Source organism: Moschus berezovskii, chromosome 12 (genome assembly GCF_049115385.1).
Source record: "Moschus berezovskii isolate FMDL1 chromosome 12, NW_MosBer_1.0, whole genome shotgun sequence".
NCBI classification, from domain to species: domain Eukaryota; kingdom Metazoa; phylum Chordata; class Mammalia; order Artiodactyla; family Moschidae; genus Moschus; species Moschus berezovskii.
The window spans coordinates 2,955,794-2,976,785 of record NC_142471.1 but is presented as its reverse complement, the minus strand read 5'-3'; the positions used below and the strand labels follow the sequence as shown (position 1 = coordinate 2,976,785).

General features: G+C 42.1%; 1 protein-coding gene across 1 annotated transcript in view; it reads left to right on the top strand.

Moving 5' to 3' along the window:
- Positions 1–20,992, top strand: part of FMN2 (formin 2) — a 363,411-nt gene that overhangs the window by 323,859 nt on the left and 18,560 nt on the right. Inside the window, exon 21 of the mRNA XM_088842479.1 lies at positions 12,681–12,830. Coding sequence (XP_088698605.1) covers positions 12,681–12,830 — 150 coding nt within the window. The remainder of the gene's footprint in view (positions 1–12,680; positions 12,831–20,992) is intronic.

Sequence of the window (20,992 nt, the reverse complement as noted above, 5' to 3'; positions counted from 1 at the left end):
CCTGGGTCCTGCTACCTCAGGAAAGTTAATTCTTGCAGCAACCTGTGTGTATAATCTCTTTTCCTTCATCAGGTCTGGCACTTTCCTAGATGGAGAGCTCACCTTTACTAGAGAAGAGTAGGCCCCCTCTACAAACTACTGATAGTTTCAGGGATCTGTAAGGGTGACTCGTATCTTTCTCACTTGTTTCAGGATCCCAGATTTTCCTAGGCAGCGATCTGATTTTAGCGTAGCAGACCTGCTTGGCTGTGCTTGTAAATGTCTCTGGAGCTCTTCAGTTCTGTTAGATCTTCTTTTTGCTGTGTTGCTGTTTCTGTTCTCTGACTACAGGTGATAACGGCGTCTTTCCAATTATCAAGTTGCCCCCTAGTCTTTAGCTTCTGTTAATGCTCAGGATCCCTCATTATCTCTCTGTGGGGTGTCAGTCCAACTCAGCTGTAGTCAGCCAATTCCATTGTCTCTGTGGCTTGTTCTCACCATATGTTCAGCAACCTGAATCATCACACCTGTGAGGACATTTCCTAGGCCACTTTGCTGATATTTTTAGCAGTTCATGGCCTCCTCCACTGTGCCAGGGTCCGCCCTGTGTACCACCAAGGACAGTGGGATGCTAGCTTACTGTGTCCCAGACTTCATCTTACTGCTTGTTTTCTCAGGCTCCTCGTGGATCCACTTATCCTGTTTCAACTCCACAAACTGGGTGCCAAGACTGGATTTACTGGGAAAAACAGTAACGGAGGCAGAGGAAGCTGGGGCAACTATTAGACCCAGTTGCAGGTCAAGCTCTCATGGTGGAGAGGGAAGGAAGAAAGCCTAAATAGCAAAAACCTTAGATGGCAGTTGCAGTTACCAGAAAATTTTGGTAAAGTCAATTGAAAGTCCTTGAGCCGAAGTCACCATTTAAAGGAGCCTGTGTGTCCTAGATGACACCTACACCAGCATCCCTGCTGAGTGCACTTGCTGGCCAGGAGCAAACCCGGGCCTCTGTGCAGATGCAGTGATGGACTTCAGAGCACAGCATCCAAGGCCTTGCTCATTTTCATTTTCTGTTGTTGGAACCTGGGGAGATCTGAAAGATACATACTTGTGGCTGCCACAAACATGATACATTTTATTTCTCCTATTTTTATAACCTTTAAATTAACCAATGTTTATTTTATATTTTTGCCCCTTCCCAAAATAATATAACACCTTCCAATTGTTTAACTTTTCTCACCACAGGTTGTTGATCAGTATTTTAGGTTTGTGTGTTTCTCTGTGTGTGTGTGTGTGTTATATGTGATGTCTGTTTATAGATGCCTTTTGTTGATTTTTTGCATATAAATATTCAGCTGTTCCAGCACATTTGTTGAAAAGACTACCATTTCTCTATTGAGTTACCTTCCTTTGTTCCTTTTTCAAAGATCAGTCAGCTATATTTCTGAGCCTACTTTTGGACACTCTATTCTGTTTCATTAATGCATATGTCTACTCTTTCATTAATATATCACACTGTCCCACTTTATAGTGGGTAGTGAATTAATTTGTCATTATCCACAAAATAACTTGTTAGGATTTTTATTGGAATTACATGGATAAAATTAAGTTGGGAAGAACCGGCACCTTTACAATATTGACTATTCCTACCCATGTTCATTGGAACAATGGACTGGTTCAAAATTGGGAAAGGGGTACATCAAGGCTGTATATTGTCACCCTGCTTACTTATATGCAGAGTACATCATGTGAAATGCTGGGCTGGATGCATCACAGGCTTTGCTCAAGACTGGCAGGAGAAATATCAACAGCCTCATATATGCAGATGACCACCTTATGGCAGAAAGCAAAGAGGAACTAAAGAGCCTCTTGATGAAAGTGAAAGAGGAGAGTGAAAAAGCTGGCTTAAAACTCAAGATTCAAAAAGCTAAGATCATGGCATCCAGTCCTACCACTTCATTGCAAATAGATGGGGAAAATGTGGAAGCAGTGTCAGATTTCATTTTCTTGGAGTCCAGAATCAATGCAGACAGTAACTGTAGCCACAAAATTAAAAGACACTTGCTCCTTGGAAGAATAACTATGCCAAACCTAGACAGTGTATTAAAAAGCAGAGACATCACTTTGCTGACAAAGGTCTGTGTAGTCAAACCTATGGTTTTTCCAGTAGTCATGTATGGATGTGAGAGTTGGACCATAAAGAAGGCTGAGCACCAATGAATTGACACTTCTGAACTGTGGTGCTGGAGAATAGTCTTGAGGATCCCTTGAATAGCAAAGAAATCAAACCAGTAAATCCTAAAGGAAATCAACTCTGAATATTCACTGGAAGAACCAATGCTGAAGCTCCAATACTTGGCCACCTGATGTGAAGAGCTAACTCATTGAAAAAGACTCTGATACTGGAAAAAATTGAGGGCAAGAGGAAAAGGGGGTGACAGAGGGTGAGATGGTTAGATGCACCACTGATTCGATGGACATGAGTTTGAGCAAACTTAGGGAGAGAGTGATGGACAGAGAATCCTGGCGTGTTGCAGTTCATGGGGTCACAAAGAGTCAGACGCAACTTAGTGACTGAACAACAACAACCCATGTTCATAATATATCTCTCCATTTATTTAGATCTTATTTTATATTTTCATCATAGTTTTGTAATTTTCCTCATAAACTTTGTATCTGTAACTAGATTTATACCTTATTATTCCATGTTTTTGTGCTATAGGAAATTATTTATGTTTTTCATTTCAAAATTTAATTATTCAGTGCTGGTATATCAGAAAACATTTGAGTTTTGTTTATTGACCTGTATCCTTCAGTGTTCCTATATTTGTTTATTAGTTCCAGGAATTATTTTGTAGATTCTTTGGCACTTCTACATAGACATGCTGTGCTGTGTGCTTCATTGTTCACTCATGTCTGACTTTCTGCGACCCCAAGGACTGTAGCCCTCCAGGCTCCTCTGTCCATTGGGATTCTCAGGCAAGAATCCTGGAGTGGGTTGCCATGCCCTCCTCCAGAGAATCTTCCAGACCCAGGGACTGAACCTAGGTCTTCTGCATTGCAGGCAGATATTTTGCTGTCTGAACCACCAGGGAAGCCAAAGAATACTGGAGTGGGTAGCCTACTCCTTCTCCAGGGGATCTTCCTGACCCAGGAATCGAACTGGGTCAATTTGATTCCTGCATAGCAGGTGGATTCTTTACCAGCTGAGCTACCAGGGAAGCCCCTACATAGGCATATTCATCTGCAAATACAGTTTTACTTCTTCCCTCCCAATCTGTAAACCTTATTTACTTTTCTTGTTTTATTGCATTAGCTACAACTTCCATTGTGATGTGAAATAGAAGTAAAAGAAAGGGCACCCTAGCCTTATAACCACTCTTAGGAGGAAAACATTCAGTCTCTTAACATTGAGTATAGTGTTAGCTGTAGGGGTTCTTTTGTAGATGTTCCTTCTTAAGTCAAGGAAATTCTCTATCCCTGGTTTGCTGAGAGTATTTTGTCAAATATCTTTCCTGCATAAGTTACTATCATCATATGAGTTTTTCTTTAGCTTATTGATGCAATAGATTATATTTTTTAATTTGAACATTGAACTCATTTGCATAACTAGAATAAACATCATTTGGTCATGGTGTATAGTTCTTTTTATTCATGTTGAATTCTATTGGATAATTTTGTTATGAATTTTTTAATAGATTCTCAAGAGGCATATTGGCCTGCATTTTTTTATTTTTCTTGTAATGTCATTATCTTGTTTGGGTATGAGACAGTTCCTGACTTAATAGAATGAGTTGAACGTATCGTTGCTCAGTCGTGTCTGACTCTTAGTGACCCCGTGGACTGTAGCCTACAAGGCTCCTCCATCCATGGAATTTTCCAGACAAGAGTACTGGAGTGGGTTGCCATTATCTTCTCCAGGGTATCTTCCTGACCCAGGGATCGAACCTGGGTCTCCTGCATTGCAGGCAGACGCTTTACCCTCTAAGCCACCAGGGAAGGGGCAATAGAATGAGTTCAGCTCAGTTCAGTTCAGTCACTCAGTCGTGTCTGACTCTTTGCGACCCCACGAATCACAGCACGCCAGGCCTCCCTGTCCATCACCAACTCCCGGAGTTCACTCAAACTCATGTCCATCGAGTCGGTGATGCCATCCAGCCATCTCATTCTCTGTCGTCCCAGTCTTCTCCCACCTCCAATCCCTCCTAGCATCAGACTCTTTTCCAGTGAGTCAACTCATTAGGAACTCTTTATTCTGCTGCTACTTTTTGAGAGAGATTCTTTTTTTTTTTTTTTCCTATAAGGATGTGATAGAATTCTTTAGGGAAGTCACCTGGGCCTTGTGGTTTATTTTCTGGAAGGTTATAAATTATTGACTTAATTTCTTTAATAGATATGCGTGTTTTAAGATTTCTAGTAGTTAGTGTCTTTCCAAGATTTGACTTATTTTATCTAAGTTATCAAAATTTTTGTCAAAGAATTATTCATAGCATTTCTTTAAATGTCGATAGAATTAGTAGTGACAACCATTCTTTCATTATTTACATTACTAATTTGTGTTTTTTAGAACACTCCCTCACACTATATACAAAAATAAACTGAAAATTGTTTAAAGACTGAAATACAAGACATGACATCATAAAACTCCTAGAAGAGAACATAGGCAAAACATTCTCAGACATAAATTACAGCAACATTTTCTTAGATCAGTCTTCCAAGGCGAAAGAAATAAAAGTAAAAATAAATGAGACCAGGACTTCCTAGTGGTCCAGTAGTTAAGACTCTGACTTCCCAATGCAGTGGTCCCAGGTTTGATCTGTGGTCAGGGCACTAGATCCTGCATGCTGCAAGTAAGATCCTGTGTGCTACAGCTAAGACCCAGCACAGCCAAATAAAAATGTTTAAGTAGTTTATTAAATAAAATGAAAATAAAATAAATAAAATGAAAATAGTAATATAAAAAGGAATTAAATTTTAAAATTAAAAATTCAAAATAAATAAAATAAAAGTAAATAAAATTTTGAAAATAAATAAACTTTTTAAATTAATTAACTAAATAAAAATGACAAATAAAAAATAAATGAGACCTGGACTTTGCTGGTGGACCAGTGTTTAAGAATTCACCTGCAAATGCAGGGGACATGGGTTTGATCCCTGGTTTAGGAAGATCCCACCTGCCGCAGAGCAACTAGGCTCATGCATTACAACTACTGAGCCCGTGTTCTACAGTCCATTCTCCACAAAAGAGAATCCACCACAATGAAAAACCCATGCACCCCAACTGGAGAGTTGTCCCCATTCGCCACCACTAGAGAAAGCCTGAGTACAGCAACAAAGAGGCAGCATAGCCGGAAGTTAATAAATAATAATAAAACAAAATAAATGAGGCCTAATCAAATTTAAAAGCTTTCACACAGCAAAGGAGAACATAAAAATTAAAAACAAATGAAAAGGCTACCTACAGAAGGAGAGAAAGTATCTTCAAATAATGCAAAAAGCAGGGTGCTATCATGGAAAATATACAAATAGCTCATATAACTCAGTGTGAAAGAAACAAACAACCCAGCCAATAAGTAGGCAGAATACCTAAAGAGACATTTCTCCAAAGATGTACAGGTGGCCAACAGGCACATGAAAAATGCTCAGTGTGGCTAATGATCTGTTTTCTGAATCTTGAGCTTTAAGCCAACTTTTTCACTCTCCTCTTTCACTTTCATCAGAGGCTTTTTAGTTCCTCTTCACTTTCTGCCATAAGGGTGCTGTCATCTGCATCAGTTCAGTTCACTTCAGTCACTCAGTCGTGTCCAACTCTTTGCGACCCCATGAATCACAGCACATCAGGCCTCCCTGTCCATCACCAACTCCCGGAGTTCACTCAAACTCACGTCCATCAAGTCGGTGATGCCATCCAGCCATCTCATTCTCTGTCGTCCCCTTCTCCTCCCGCCCCCAATCCCTCCCAGCATCAGAGTCTTTTCCAGTGAGTCAACTCGTCACATGATGTGGCCAAAGTATTGGAGTTTCAGCTTTAGCATCAGTCCTTCCAATGAACACCCAGGAATGATCTCCTTTAGAATGGACTGGTTGGATCTCCTTGCATATCTGAGGTTATTGATATTTCTCCTGGCAATCTTGATTCCAGCTTGTGCTTCTTCCAGCTCAGTGTTTCTCATGATGTACTCTGCGTATAAGTTAACTAAGCAGGGTGACAATATACAGCCTTGACGTACTCCTTTTCCTACTTGGAACCAGTCTGTTGTTCCATGTCCAGTTCTAACTGTTGCTCCCTGACCTGCATACATGTTTTTCAAGAGGCAGGTCAGATGGTCTGGTATTCCCATCTTTTGAAGGATTTCCCACAGTTTATTGTGATCCACACAGTCAAATGCTTTGGCATAGTCAACAAAGCAGAAATAGATGTTTTTCTGGAACTCTCTTGTTTTTCCATGATCCAGCGGATGTTGGCAATTTGATCTCTGGTTCCTCTGCCTTTTCTAAAACCAGCTTGAACACGTATAGCTGAAGCCTGGCTTGGAGAATTTTGAGCATGACTTTACTAGCGTGTGAGATGAGTGCAATTGTGTGGTAGTTTGAGCATTGTTTGGCATTGCCTTTCTTTGGGATTGGAATGAAAACTGACATTTTCCAGTCCTGTGGCCACTGCTGAGTTTTCCAAATTTGCTGGCGTATTGAGTGCAGCACTTTCACAGCATCATCTTTCAGGATTTGAAATAGATCAACTGGAATTCCATCACCTCCACTAGCTTTGTTTGTAGTGATGCTTTCTAAGACCCATTTGACTTCACATTCCAGGATGTCTGGCTCTAGGTGAGTGATCACACCATCGTGATTATCTGGGTCATGAAGATCTTTTTTGTACAGTTCTTCTGTGTATTCTTGCCACCTCGTCTTGATATCTTCTGCTTCTGTCAGGTTGATACCATTTCTGTCCTTTATTGAGTCCATCTTTGCATGAAATGTTCCCTTGGAATCTCTAATTTTATTGAAGAGATCTCTAGTCTTTCCCGGTATGTTGATTTCCTCTATTTCTTTTCTTTGATCACTGAGGAAGGCTTTCTTATCTCTCCTTGCTAATCTTTGGAATTCTGCATTCAGATGCTTATATCTTTCCCTTTCCTTTGCTTTTCACTTCTCTTCTTTTCACAGCTATTTGTAAGGCCTCCTCAGACAGCCATTTTGCTTTTTTGCATTTCTTTTCCATGGGGATGGTCTTGATCCCTGTCTCCTGTACAATGTCATGAACCTCCGTCCATAGGAAGCTAATTATTAGAGATACATAAATCAAAACTACAGTGAAATATCCCCTCACACCTGTCAAAATGGCCATTTTCAAAAAGTCGGCAAATAATAAATGCTGAAGAAAGTATAGAGAAAAGAGAACCTTCCTACACTGTTGGTGGGAATGTAAACTGGTACAGGTTCTATGGGAAACATTATGGTGGTTCCTTAGAAAACTAAAAATAGGGTTACTGTATGATTTCAAATCCTAAAAGATAATGCTGTACTGCACTCAATATAAAAGAAAAAACTCAGCAGTGGCCACAGGACTGGAAAAGTTCAGTTTGCATTCCAATCCCAAAGAAGGGCAACGTCAAAGAATGTTCAAACTACTGGACTCATTTCACATGCTAGCAAGGTTATGCTGAAAATCCTTCAACCTAAGCTTCATGTGAACCGGAAACTTCCAGATGTTCAAACTGGATTTTAAAAAAGCAGAGGAACCAGAAATCACATTGCCAACATCCATTGGCTCATAGAAAAAACAAGAGAATTCCAGAAAATCATCTACTTCTGCTTCATTCACTATGCTAAAGTCTTTGACTATGTGGATCACAACAAACTGTAAAATTCTTAAAAGGATGGGGACACCAGAACAACTTACCTGTCTCCTGAGTAACCTGTATGCAAGTCAAGAAGCAATAGTTAGAACTAGACATGGAACAACAAACTGATTAAACGTTGGGAAACAGGTATGTCAAAGCTATATATGTCACCCTGCTTATTTAACTTATATGCAGAATACATCATGCAAAATCCCTAGCTGGATGAAGATCAAGCTGGAACTAAGATTGCCAGAAGTGTCAATAACCACAGATGTGCAGATGACACCAACCATGGCAGAAAGTGAAGAGGAACTCAAGAGCCTCTTGATGAGGGTGAAAGATGAGAATGAAAAAGCTGACTTAAAACTCAACATTCAAAAAACTAGGATTATGGTATCTGGTCCCATCACCTCATGGCAAATGTTGTTCAGTCCTGCAGGCATGTCCAACTCTTTGTGGCTCCATGGACTGCAGCACACCAGGCTTCCCTGACCTTCACCATCTCCCAGAGCTTGCTCAAACTCATGTCCATGGAGTCAGTGATGCCATCCAACTATCCCATCATTTGGCATCCCCTTCTCCTCCTGCATTCAATCTTTCCAAGCATCAGGGTCTTTTCTAATGAGTCATCTCTTCGCCTCAGGCAGCCAACATATTGGAGCTCCAGTTTCAACATCAGTTCTTCCAATGAATATACAGGATTGGTTTCCTTTAGGATTGACTGGTTTGATCTCCTTGCTGTCCAAGGAACTTTCAAGAGTCTTCTACAACACCACAGTTCAAAAGCATCAATTCTTCCATGCTCAGCTTTCTTTATAGTCCAACTCTCACATCCATACATGATTACTGGAAAAACCATAGCTTTGACTGTACAGACCTTTGTCAGCAAAGTAATGTCTCAGCTTTTTAATACACTGTCTATGTTTGTCACCAGTAAAGAATCTGCCTGCAATGTGGGAGACCCAGGTTCGATCCCTGGGTCAGGAAGATCCCCTGGAGAAGCACATGACAACTCACTCCAGTTTTCTTGCCTGGAGAATTCCATGGACAGAGAAACCTGGTGGTCTACAGTCCATGGAGTCACAAAAGGTTGGACACAATTGAGCGATTATCGCATTAGGTTTGTCAAAGCTTTCCTTCCAAGGAGCAAGCATCTTTTAATTTCATGGCTGCAGTCACCATCTGCAGTGATTATGGAGCCCAAGAAAATAAAGTTTGTCACTGTTCCATTGTTTCCCCATCTATTTGCAATGAAGTGATGGGACTGGATGCCATGATCTTTGTTTTTTGAATGCTGAGTTTTAAGCCAGCTTTTTCATCTCCTCGTTCAGCTTCATCAAGAGGCTCTTTAGTTCCTCTTTGCTTTCTGTCATAAGGGTGGTATCATCTGCATATCTGAGGTTATTGATATTTCTCCCGGCAATCTTGATTCCAGCTTGTGCTTTATCCAGCCCATTATTTCGCCTGATGGATGGGGGGAAAATGGAAACAGTAGCAAATAGATGGGAAAATAATGGAAAGTGGAAACAGTGACAGACTTTATCTTCTTGGGCTCCAAAATCTCTGCGGATGGTGACTGCAGCCATGATATTAAAGGATGTTTGCTTCTTGGAAGAAAAGATGTGACAAACCTAGATACCATATTAAAAAGCAGAGGTATCACTTTGCTGACAAAGGTCTGTATAGCCAAAGTTATGGTTTTTCTAGTAATCATCGGAAGTATGGATGTGAGAGTTGGATCATAAAAAAGACTGAGTGTCAAAGAATTTTTGCTTTAAAACTATGGTGTTGGAGAAGACTCTTAAGAGTGCCTTGGACAGCAGGGACATCAAACGAGTCAATCCTAAAGGAAACCAGTTTTGAATATTCATTGGAAGGGCTGATGCTGAAGCTGAAGCTCCAATCCACTTGATTCGGCCACTTGATTTGAAGAGCCAACTCATTGGAAAAGACGCTGATGCTGATAAAGTTTGAAGGCAGGAGGAGAAGAGGGTGACAGAGGATGAAATGGTTGGATGGCATCATTGATTCAATGGACATAGGAATCTCCCGAAGATGGTGAATAACAGAGGAGCCTAGGCGTGCTGCAGTCCACGGGGCTGCAAAGAGCTAGACATGACTAGAGAATATTATACCTATTGAAATCAGTCAGGCAGAGTAAGGCAAATACTATTATGATCTTCAATTCAGTTCAGTTCAATTGTCAGTTGTGTCCGACTCTTTGCGACCCCATGAGTCACAGCACGCCAAGCCTCCCTGTCCATCACCAACTCTCAGAGTTCACACAAATTCATCTCCATCGAGTCAGTGATGCCATCCATCCATCTCATCCTCTGTCGTCCCCTTCTCCTGCCTCCAATCCCTCCCAGCATCAGAGTCTTTTCCAGTGAGTCAACTCGTCGCATGAGGTGGCCAAAGTATTGGAGTTTCAGCTTCAGCATCAGTCCTTCCAATGAACACCCAGGATTGATCTCCTTTAGAATGGACTGGTTGGATCTCCTTGCAGTCCAAGGGACTCTCAAGAGTCTTCTCCAGCACCACAGTTCAAAAACATCAATTCTTCGGTGCTCAGGTTTCTTCACAGTCCAACTCTCACATCCATACATGACCACTGGAAAAACCATCTTACTTACATGTAATATAAGTAATTAGAAGCTTTGGATTAGCAGATACAACCACTGTGCATAAAATAGATTAGCAACAAGGACCTACTTTGCAGTCAGTATTTTATTATAGTCAGTGTTTTGTAATAACCTATAATGGAAAAGAATCTGAGAAAAGAGCTGGGTCACTATGATGTATACCTGAAATTAGCACAATACTATACTTCAGTTAAGTATGTATACCTTTGTGTGTCTGTCTGTCTGTGTCTCTTAGGGTCAGCAGGCCAGCACCACATTGGAGTGACCACCCTTACCCGTCCTCCCTACTCATCTATACAGTTTCACTCACTTCACTCAGAAGATAGTTTACCATGGCTCCTAACAAAAGAATCCTCTCATTTTCAATGTTATCTCTTAGTGGTTGTGTTAGATATTTATATTAGGAGAAGCTGAATGGAGGCTATATTGTAATTCTCTCTATTATCTTTTCAACTTTTTTGTTTTAATCTATAGTTAATACAAAGTCAGGCCATGAAATAGGTTACCATTATGTCAGCTGTCTCCTGTAAACTCCTGAGACTTTTGTAAGGGGAAAATGGAATATATTTAATTCAGTTTGCATCAGTTTAACCTAAAGGAGCAAAAGAAAGCTGTTAGTAATTTCTCACTTTCAAGTTCAAGTAAACAAGACAGTAATGGTTCCATTATTTTAGGTCATGAGAAGGAAAATTGCTAAAAATTATAGGTTTAGATCAGAGACTCTTGAGAGAAAAGTAATGGAATGGTGGTCTATGAAGCCAGATTTTAAAATGAGTGAGGATGTGGGAACATTGAATTATAAAGGATTTGTATATAAATAATGGTATCTTTCAATGAGTCTGCTTGGCTGAGAGAATATTATTTACAGATGCAGAAATCTGCATATGCTGTTAGGATCTGGAGGAAAATCCAATAATAAGAGATCTGGGATGCCAGAAATAGAAGACAATAATTTGATACTTTGCTGAAGAAAGCAGGGGTGGTAAATTAAATACCATGCAGGTGAAGAGCTTAACTGTGATTCAGAGGCAGTGAACAGAATGTACAGTGATCATGGTGCATTCAGCACCCAGCTTCAGCAGTTCCTGAATTGGTTTCATCTATACCCCTGCCCGCTTGCCCCTCCCACACTGTTTCTTAAGCAAGTCCTCAACAGGTATAATGTCATCCATGTATATTTTAGTATATGTCTCTAAAAGATACCCTTTAAAAAATAACCACCAGCAGTTTAATCCCCAACAATAACAATAATCTCTAATCTCATCAAATACCCAGATTCTTTTCAAAACTCCAATTAGTTCATATATGTAAAATAAATAATTTTATTTTCTTGCAGTTTGTTTGGAGCAAGATATAAAGAAATCCAAACCATTATAATTAGACAGTGTCTTTTAAGTGTTTATAATAGACTTTGCCTCCTGAAATTTATGTATTTAAAAATCTAGATCATTTACCTTAGTTCTGAGTGTTATCACAAAATACCATAGACTGGATGGCTTAAACAGTGAACTCTTCTGGAGTCTTGGAGGTCCACGTCAAGATGCAGCATAAATCTATGATTTACTAGCTGTATGCTGTCTGTCAACCCTTTGAAACTCTTCTGAGTATCGTGTATGTGTAATATGAAGCGGCCTTGGTGGCATCTTCTGGAGATGGGCACTGTTGCCACTGTCAGGATGCTGGCCTCCCTATTCATACCCACTCAGCTGTGTTACCATGATCTTCAGGGGGAGCCTCTGTCAGTATCTCCCAGGACTGTTGATTTTTTCCCCATCAGCAATATAGGAAGTCAAATAGTATAGAAGCAGTACAATACACATATAGATACATGTTAGTTTAGGGACAGAGGGCTGATATTTCATTTGTTTAGAGTCTAGGAAAAAATTATAGATGCACAGCTTCCCTTATGTCCCAACTTGATTACAGGTTCATTTCTGAAATAGGTCAGACACATAGTGATTAATTTTGACAACGGATGGACCAGGGATAGTTACCCGGATAGTTACCAGGATAGTATATGGAGGACTCTTATCCGCTGCTAACATCTGTGTCCACAAACTCTAACATGAAACCTTAAGAGAACTCACGTTGGTGCCTGAGGAGTGGAGTCCTCTTGGTAATAGTAACTGCCTGAATGAAATCAGCCTTTGGATGGGGAAAGAATACCCCATATTGGAAAGTAATTATAGCCTTTACACTTGTGTGTGTGCTTTCACAGCTTTTTGGAGACTACAGCCTATTTCTTCATGAGACCAAAAATTGGAGAGAAGGAAGTGTCCCCAAATGCTTTCTTCAGTATCTGGCATGAATTCAGTTCTGACTTCAAAGACTTCTGGAAGAAAGAGAACAAACTTATTCTACAAGAAAGGTAGGTGTTTTTCATTTACACAGTAGCATTTTAAAACTGGTATTTTCTCAGGTGTGACCTGTTAGGGGTTACCAACTTTCACGGCCTGAATGAAAAACTAGGTCCTCACCCTGGGGTTTCCAGTCTAAGAGGGTGCTGAGGTTGGGCAGTACTTGGAGTTCAAGTAAGAAGAGTCAGCACAGTGGCTGTCATGCTGCAAAAGGCATCGGGGGTGATGGTTTGCCAGGACTACTCTCTGGTAGGCCAGGAAGTCACACAGAAGCAGACAGGTAAGAAGAGGAGTGAAAGAACCCTGATGAGATGACAGACACACTCATTTCCAAAAAAAACTTAATAAGGTGAGATGAATCAGTTTGGTTTAACTTTTGCTCAATTCATGGGATATTGTCACACATTTCACCATTCATATCAAAATTTCTCCCAGGTGTCACCAAGAAAAAGATGATCAATATTTTTAAGGGATATTTTCAAGACTTATCAGATCGCATCATATTTCCTTAAGTATATCTTCAGAAATGAAGGAAAATTTCCCTCCTTAAGTACATGGAATAGAGTCTCTGTCCCTTGATTATGAAGCTTATACAAGTGCATTGTTACCAAGTTGGGAAGCATGTCCCCAGATTGTGGGGTCTGAAGGGAGAATCAAAGGGAAACCAAACCCTAATCCTGAGACTATTAGTGTGCTTTCCACATCCTGACCCTAACAAGGACTTAGGTTTAGAAAACGTACCTCTTACGGGACTTTATTCATCATAGCACGAAGTTCCATAATTTTTTTTCATATCGTCTTCATTTTGGTCTTGCTTATGTACGAAACCATGCTGGCTCACCTAGTTTTCACTTGTAAGTAGATTTTGATTGGTCTTTAAATCAGATGAGATTAATTGCTGACACTTGCTGAGTGAGTGGACTGTTCTCGCTAATAGAATTACCTACCTAGAACCCACGACTCCATCAGAGCAGGAAGTCTGTCTGCCTCAGTGACCAGTGGATGGAAAAGAGAGCAGTCTGAATGGAAGGGAAACACTGTAAACATCTACTTGTAGATAGTGAACTTGTTCTACCTCAAGATGCATCACCCAGGTTAATGTAAAGGACATTTGCCAGGAGTCCAGGTTGGTGAGGCAGGAGAGAGAACTGAGTGAACGTGGGCCTATCTGGACCACTGTTCAGATATGGATGTTTCCAGCTTTTCACCAAGCAAGGCTTTCTCAGTTTGGAAAATGGTGAGGAGGAAACTGTTTTTAACTTTGGGTGTTACAGACAGCCCCCCTTCCTGGTGCTCACTGCTTCCACATGTGCCTCCTTTCAGCTCTGGCCTAAGCCTGGGAAGGGCCTGGGGCTCAGTCATACTGCAAAACAATATAGAAAGATCAGTGTTTTACTTTGCACAGGAGCTGGGATGATACTGACCTCAGAGGGAGAGAGCCTAGTTCCCTGACCAGGAATTAAACCTGGGGAACCTGGATGAAAACCAGGAGTCCTAGCCAGTATACCACCAGGGACTAGAGGCTAGAAGCAAAAGTGGCCCAGGTTCTTTCTCCTGTTTGTAAGCAAGACTGTTTTAAGGAGGCAAAAACTGTAAAAACAGGTCCAACATTAATGATTAGATACATAGCACAACATATGTGAGAGCACACAGGAAAACAGCTTGTTCATCCAGCTCAGAAGGAGGGCAGAGATACACACCTGGAGAGGAGTGCAGATGTCCTAAGTGAGGAGGAACACAGTCTGGACGTGTTTAAATCACTTTTATAGGACAGCCCTTCTAGGTCTTTGTTTACCTTTGGCCAATTACCTTGTTTCTTTCTTTGCACCTGACTGGTCCACGCACCTTCCCAAAGATCTGTGTGCAACTTTCTTCTAAGATGTATCCCACTGTAGAGGCCTATGGGTGCATGTCCACACTTATTATAGGGTTGGGTCCCTTCCCTTTTCAATCCCAAGACTTCCTGAACATGTGCAGACAGGGAAGTCTTCCTTGACCTCAGGAGTGGGCACCTTTTCTCTTTGCTTTAGCAGAACTCAGCTTTTACCACTAGCTTTGTCCTTGGAGTGTCTGGGTGAGAACAAAGCTTGAATTTTACTCCTCTTGACAAATACCAGGTGTCCGGCCCAGAGGCCCACCGTCTCCTACCTCAGTACTGACAGAGTGGAAATGGCGAGAGGTAGGCACGGACAGAGCAGGAGTGGAGAGGGCCTGAGGGCACATAAGTGAGCAAGGGATTCTCAGCTAAGGGCCTGGCATGAGATTGCAGCGGGTCTCTCATCCAAGCTCTCTTCACCACGTGGCCTGCCCAGAAGTGCTGAGCGGCTCCCATGGAGGTGATGTTGGCCCGGAGCAAGTCATTCACTGTCAGGACAGGTGAGGACCTTGTCCCTGAGATGGAGCTGGGTTTCCAGGTGACACTGCTGACAGCAGTCCGTTATTTATGAGATCTTAGGCACTGGACATGCTCGCTGAATATCTCATACAGTCAACCCGATCCTTGTTTTAGACTTCTCCTGTGCTTAAAAAATCCAGTGGGCTTTTTGGCTCACTGGAGGTGACTTCATTTCATCTCAGTAGTGATGTTAACGGGCAGGTCACAGGTGCTGTCCAGTGCACATGGCTCGTTTTCTCTTAACAGAGGACTGAGGAGGAGCAGGGGCAGGTGAGAGCGCTCCGTGCCCTCCGGAGGACAGGATGGAAGGTGTCTGTGGGTGCCTCACTGCAGAAATGCCAACCGCAGCCTGGGGTTGGGTGGGGGCGTTGGTCACGTGTGTCTGTGCTTGCCACCCTCCACCTGTCTTTTCAGTGTCCTCTCCTCCTCCTGTGCTCCGTCTTCTCCTCTTTCCCTCTCTCATCTGCACTCTCACCTTCTCTCGCCTTTCAGCTCCCTCCCTCCAACTCGCTCTGTGCTTTAGCACAATTGCCAAGCCAGGTTGTTTCTTTAAGGGTGGACCCCTGGCGGGCTCACATTCTCCCAACTCAGGAGGAGAGGACGTTCTCGAGCTTCTAATAAAATCCCAGAGAGGAATTCCAGAGGAGTCGTGTTCTTCTTTGGATCAGCTACAGTGGCCAGAGGTTGGTTCTATGGGGACTGTAATTGGTTCAGCAGTCCTGCAGCCAGAGAGGAGGATTTCCATGAGAGACAACCCCCTTCTTGGCACTGTCGCTGGACTTAGGGAGGAGCAAGTAAATGATAATCTACTAGCCCTAATTTATTAAGCCTTTAAAAATAACTTGTATAATTACCAGAACGTCTTAGCATGTCTTGAACTCAAAAGATGCTTTAAAGGGGTTTTTGAAATTTTCCTTTCTGATCGAGTTTTCCTTGTTCTAATTTGTAATGTATGCACTGAATAATACTTTAAGGTTATAAATACTCTATAAAAATCATTACTAATCGTTGTTTGAGTATGGAGTGGTGGTAATATATTTTTGGTTTTTTTCTGATGACTTATATGGTTTAATACATATGTTTCTTGAAATGGTGAGTTTCTAGTCTATGGGGGAAAAAGGTCTGCTGTCTTTCTAATCAATGGGGTGTAGAAAGCACAAGCATTTCCAGACCAGAGTTTTTATTGGCTTCCCAGGTAAGTGCTAGTGGTAAAGAATCCATCTCCAAGGCAGGAGATGTAAGAGACTCAGGTTTGATCCCTGGGTCAGCTAGATCCCATGGAAAAGAGCCTGGGAACCCACTCCAGTATTCTTGCCTGGAGAATCCCTTGGACAGGAGCCTGGTGGGCTACAGTCCATGGGGGTCTTAAAGAGTCAGACATGACAAAAGCGACTTAGCATGCACACACGCTTGCTGGCTTGAGCCCTAGACAGGCATGGCTTCAGAGTTAGCAAAGTGGAGACAGTAATAGCTGTCCTGCAGAGAGACTATAACTGAACAAGGTGCTATATTAGAGTGTGTAGGACAGTGTCTCCATGCTCAATATTCAGTGGCTATTGTCCATCATTTAATATAAATGACCTCCTGATCATGATGACCCACAAGGTCATGTGACATTCTGACAAGACATGTTAAGAATATATCTGTAAATGCAAGGCATTATCGTGATGCATTTGCCTTCTTGGTTGGTAAAATGTCTTGATTCTGAGTCCGAGGATGAACTTCTGTTTGAAGATGCTGCAGTGACCTGTGCTTTCTTGGTTTTGAATCATGCTCTACTCCTCTTCTGATGCTTTAGACAGCAGACCCATTGGTTTTGTCTTGAGTAAGAAAAAAAATTTTCATGTATGTGGAACTGGGTTTGTACAGTTATTAATTAGAGGTCCGTCTCCAGAGAAATCTGGACTCATTATTGAGCAACACAAAATATGAAAAATAATTTTTGTAAATGTCAGCTTGATTCTACCCAGAGGATGGGGACAAACTGGCATGAATACTGCCCAAGCACATTGTCCGTGTGTGAGGACCTAGAGGACTCATCTCATCTCCAGGGGGCCATCAGCAGCACCGACCACTCGGGAGGCCCAGGGAGCTCAGGGGATAGGAGTTAGGTGACTTAGTACAGGGTGATGGAGGCACTGGTGCTTTTCTTTCCTTTTTTTTTTTTTGCATTAAAAAAAATTTGTATTGGAGTATAGTCACTGTGCAACGTTGTGTTAGTTTCTGCTATACAGCAAAGTGAATCAGTTATGTGTGTGTGTGTGAAGTCGCTCAGTCGTGTCCGACTCTTTGCGACCCCATGGACTGTAGCCCACCAGTCTCTGTCCATGGGATTCTCCAGGCAAGAATACTGGAGTGGGTTGCCATTTCCTTCTCCTATATATATATATATATATATATATATATATATATATATATATATATATATATAATATGTTGACACAATCCTCCTGGGGGAGACAGTTGTGCCCAAGACAGCTTCATTGCCGGCAAATGCTCTGTTATAGCTGTGCTCGATTTTTAGGCAGAGTCCAGTTGTGTGACGCGTGGTCATCCTCTCATTCCATGTTGAGTTTCCAGGCCCAGGAGACCCTCAGTCATTTGATGGCGACCCTGTCTCTCTGGAGCTGACAATCTAGCCCTGGTACAGTGTGACGGGCAGGGGAAGCAACAAGGGGGAATCAGTTCCTCCAGAATTCTGTTGACGCAGATCTGATTAGGAGCATACCAGGTGGTCTGGGGGTGAGAGTGTCCTAGACAAGGAGACCAATCTCTAAGAGCCAGGCCTCAAGCCCCATCATGCAGCAAGGCCTGTTACCATTTCATTTGTAGTCAGCTTAAGACATTTTAATTTACTAAATCAGTGATGGCATTAGTAAAGGTTGTGCTTAAAGTGCTGTCTAACTTAATTTGCTGGTTTAATTTACCAGGAGAAAGGGCAGCTACTCCTCCACTGCGCAGGCCAGAGGCAGTCAGATCTGGTCTCAACCCCAGTGGTCTGTGGTTGGAAGAAAAGTGTCTATGTTCCCTGCCTTAGGATATTGCACATTAAACTGAAAGTGCCTCATATACTACTAACGTTCCTTTTTCCATCATTTGTATGCATATGAGTTGTGTGTTCAGATTGAAATGGGATGTCATCAGAGTAGAAGGAAGCAACCGTTTTCAAAGCAATGAAAAATAAACAAGCTAATGAGACAGATTTATTGTTCTGTAACCATGTGTTCGTTGGACACCTAAGTGGAGCTGCCTCTTGCACCTCCACTCAGCACTGTCATATGGAGCAGTACGTGAAGTTGGCCAACCACTTACCCCTTTAATTCAGGCATCAGTTTCTAAAGAAACGACCCATAAAGAAACCTTCCTGCTAGTTCTGATCCCTGTAGCAGATGCCTTGGCTAGAAATTGACAAGACAGAACAGTGGCCAGTGGAGCCTGGGAATGTGTAAGGAATATGATGTACACTCATTAAAGGAGTAATTCCTATGCATTAAGATATAATAGGCAATTAAATTCATGAATTTATTAATTCAGCAAATATTTACATCCTACTCTGTGCTCAGCAAATTTCCTGGCCATGGATATCTTACCCTCTAGTGAGAGAGGCAGACAATAAAAAAGTAAACACACACATTTTTAAATTATAGGTTGATATTTGCACTATGAGGAAAGTGAAGAGTGAACCAATTTTGCAGAATGAAAAGCAGAAGAGTTTCATTTAGAAAGTGTGGTCAGAGGAGGCCTTTCTGAAGAGGCAACATTTATGTTGACACCTAAAGAATTGGAAGCTGGTGAGGGGCAGAATGGTGAGCCTGGCTGGCAGAGGTGTGGAAAGGTCACAGAGCCTGACAGAAAAGACTGACTGCTCTCCAGGTCATGAGATGAATCTGAGGGAACAGGCAGGGGCCTGACCATTCAGGCCCTTGCAGTCATGCAGAGAGACTGACTTTTATCGTGGGTACAGTAAAAGTTCTGGCAGGGCTTTTGAAAGGGATGACCTGATGCAATTCATGCACAGAAGAGACAGTTGGGCCAAGTGGGTAGGAGATGAGGGACCATGGTATTGAGAAATGAGTTGGGAGTAACTGAAGTGGCCCAGGTGAAAGGTGTGATGCTCTGGACCAGGAGAGGCAACAAGAGGTGACAGGAAGTGGACCCTCTGTACACACGTTATCTTGAGTTCCTGACTGGAGCAACTTTGGAGGTCAGAAAAGTCTAAGTCTCAGCTGCATCATGACAAGCTTATGTTAACCAGATTTTAGAGATCAGGAAAGCAAACTTCCCCCTTTCTTTCTCCTAAAATGATTTACAAGAAGCCATGTCTAAGAAAAGATCTGAAACTGTGTGGATATCAGAAAATTTATTTTCTGTTGAGGTCCTTTAATGGACCAGAAACTGGTGGTCCAGAGTCGACCGATAAGAAAGTAAAGGAGAGAGAAAGAGGCTGATATTCCTTGCTTTACGCAGAAAGCCAATAAAGCCCCTGGCACAGGACTTGCTCTGTTCATGAAGGCCTCAGGCACCCTCTCAAGGGGGTGAAGGTGCAGAGTGCCTTCTCTCAGTTCAGTTCAGTTCAGTCGCTCAGTCATGTCTGACTCTTTGCGACCCCATGAACCACAGCACGCCAGGCCTCCCTGTCCATCACCAACTCCCGAAGCTCACTCAAACTCATGTCCATCGAGTCGGTGATGCCATCCAGCCATCTCATTCTCTGTCATCCCCGTCTCCTCCCACCCCCAATCCCTCCTAGCATCAGAGTCTTTTCCAGTGAGTCAACTCGTCGCATGAGGTGGCCAAAGTATTGGAGTTTCAGCTTTAGCATCAGTCCTTCCAATGAACACCCAGGACTCATCTCCTTTAGAATGGACTGGTTGGATCTCCTTGCAGTCCAAGGGACTCTCAAGAGTCTTCTCCAGCACCACAGTTCAAAAGCATCAATTCTTCGGCGATCAGCTTTCTTCATAGTCCAACTCTCACATCCATACATGACCACGGGAAAAACCATAGCCTTGACTAGACGGACCTTTGTTGGCAAAGTAATGTCTCTGTTTTTTAATATGCTATCTAGGTTGGTCATAACTTTCCTTCCAAGGAATAAGCGTCTTTTAATTTCATGGCTGCAATCAGCATCTGCAGTGATTTTGGAGCCCAAAAAATAAAGTCTGACACTGTTTCCACTGTTTCCCCATCTATTTCCCATGAAGTGATTGGACCAGATGCCATGATCTTCATGTTCTGAACGTTGAGCTTCAAGCCAACCTTTTCACTCTCCTCCTTCACTTTCATCAAGAGGCTTTTTAGTTCCTCTTCACTTTCTGCCATAAGGGTGGTGTCATCTGCATATCTGAGGTTACTGATATTTCTCCCAGCAATCTTGATTCCAGCCTGTGCTTCTTCCAGCCCAGCGTTCCTCATGATATACTCTGCATATAAGTTAAATAAGCAAGGTGACAATATACAACCTTGACGTACTCCTTTTCCTATTTGTAACCAGTCTGTTGTTCCATGTCCAGTTCTGACTGTTGCTTCCTGACCTGCATACAGGTTTCTCAAGAGGCAGGTCAGGTGGTCTGGTATTCCCACCTCTTTCAGAATTTTCCACAGTTTATTGTGATCCACACAGTCAAAGGCTTTGGCATAGTCAATGAAGCAGAAATAGATGTTTTTCTGGAACTCTCTTGCTTTCTCCATGATCCAGCGGATGTTAGCAATTTGATCTCTGGTGCCTCTGCCTTTTCTAAAACCTACTTGAACATCTGGAAGTTCACGGTTCACATA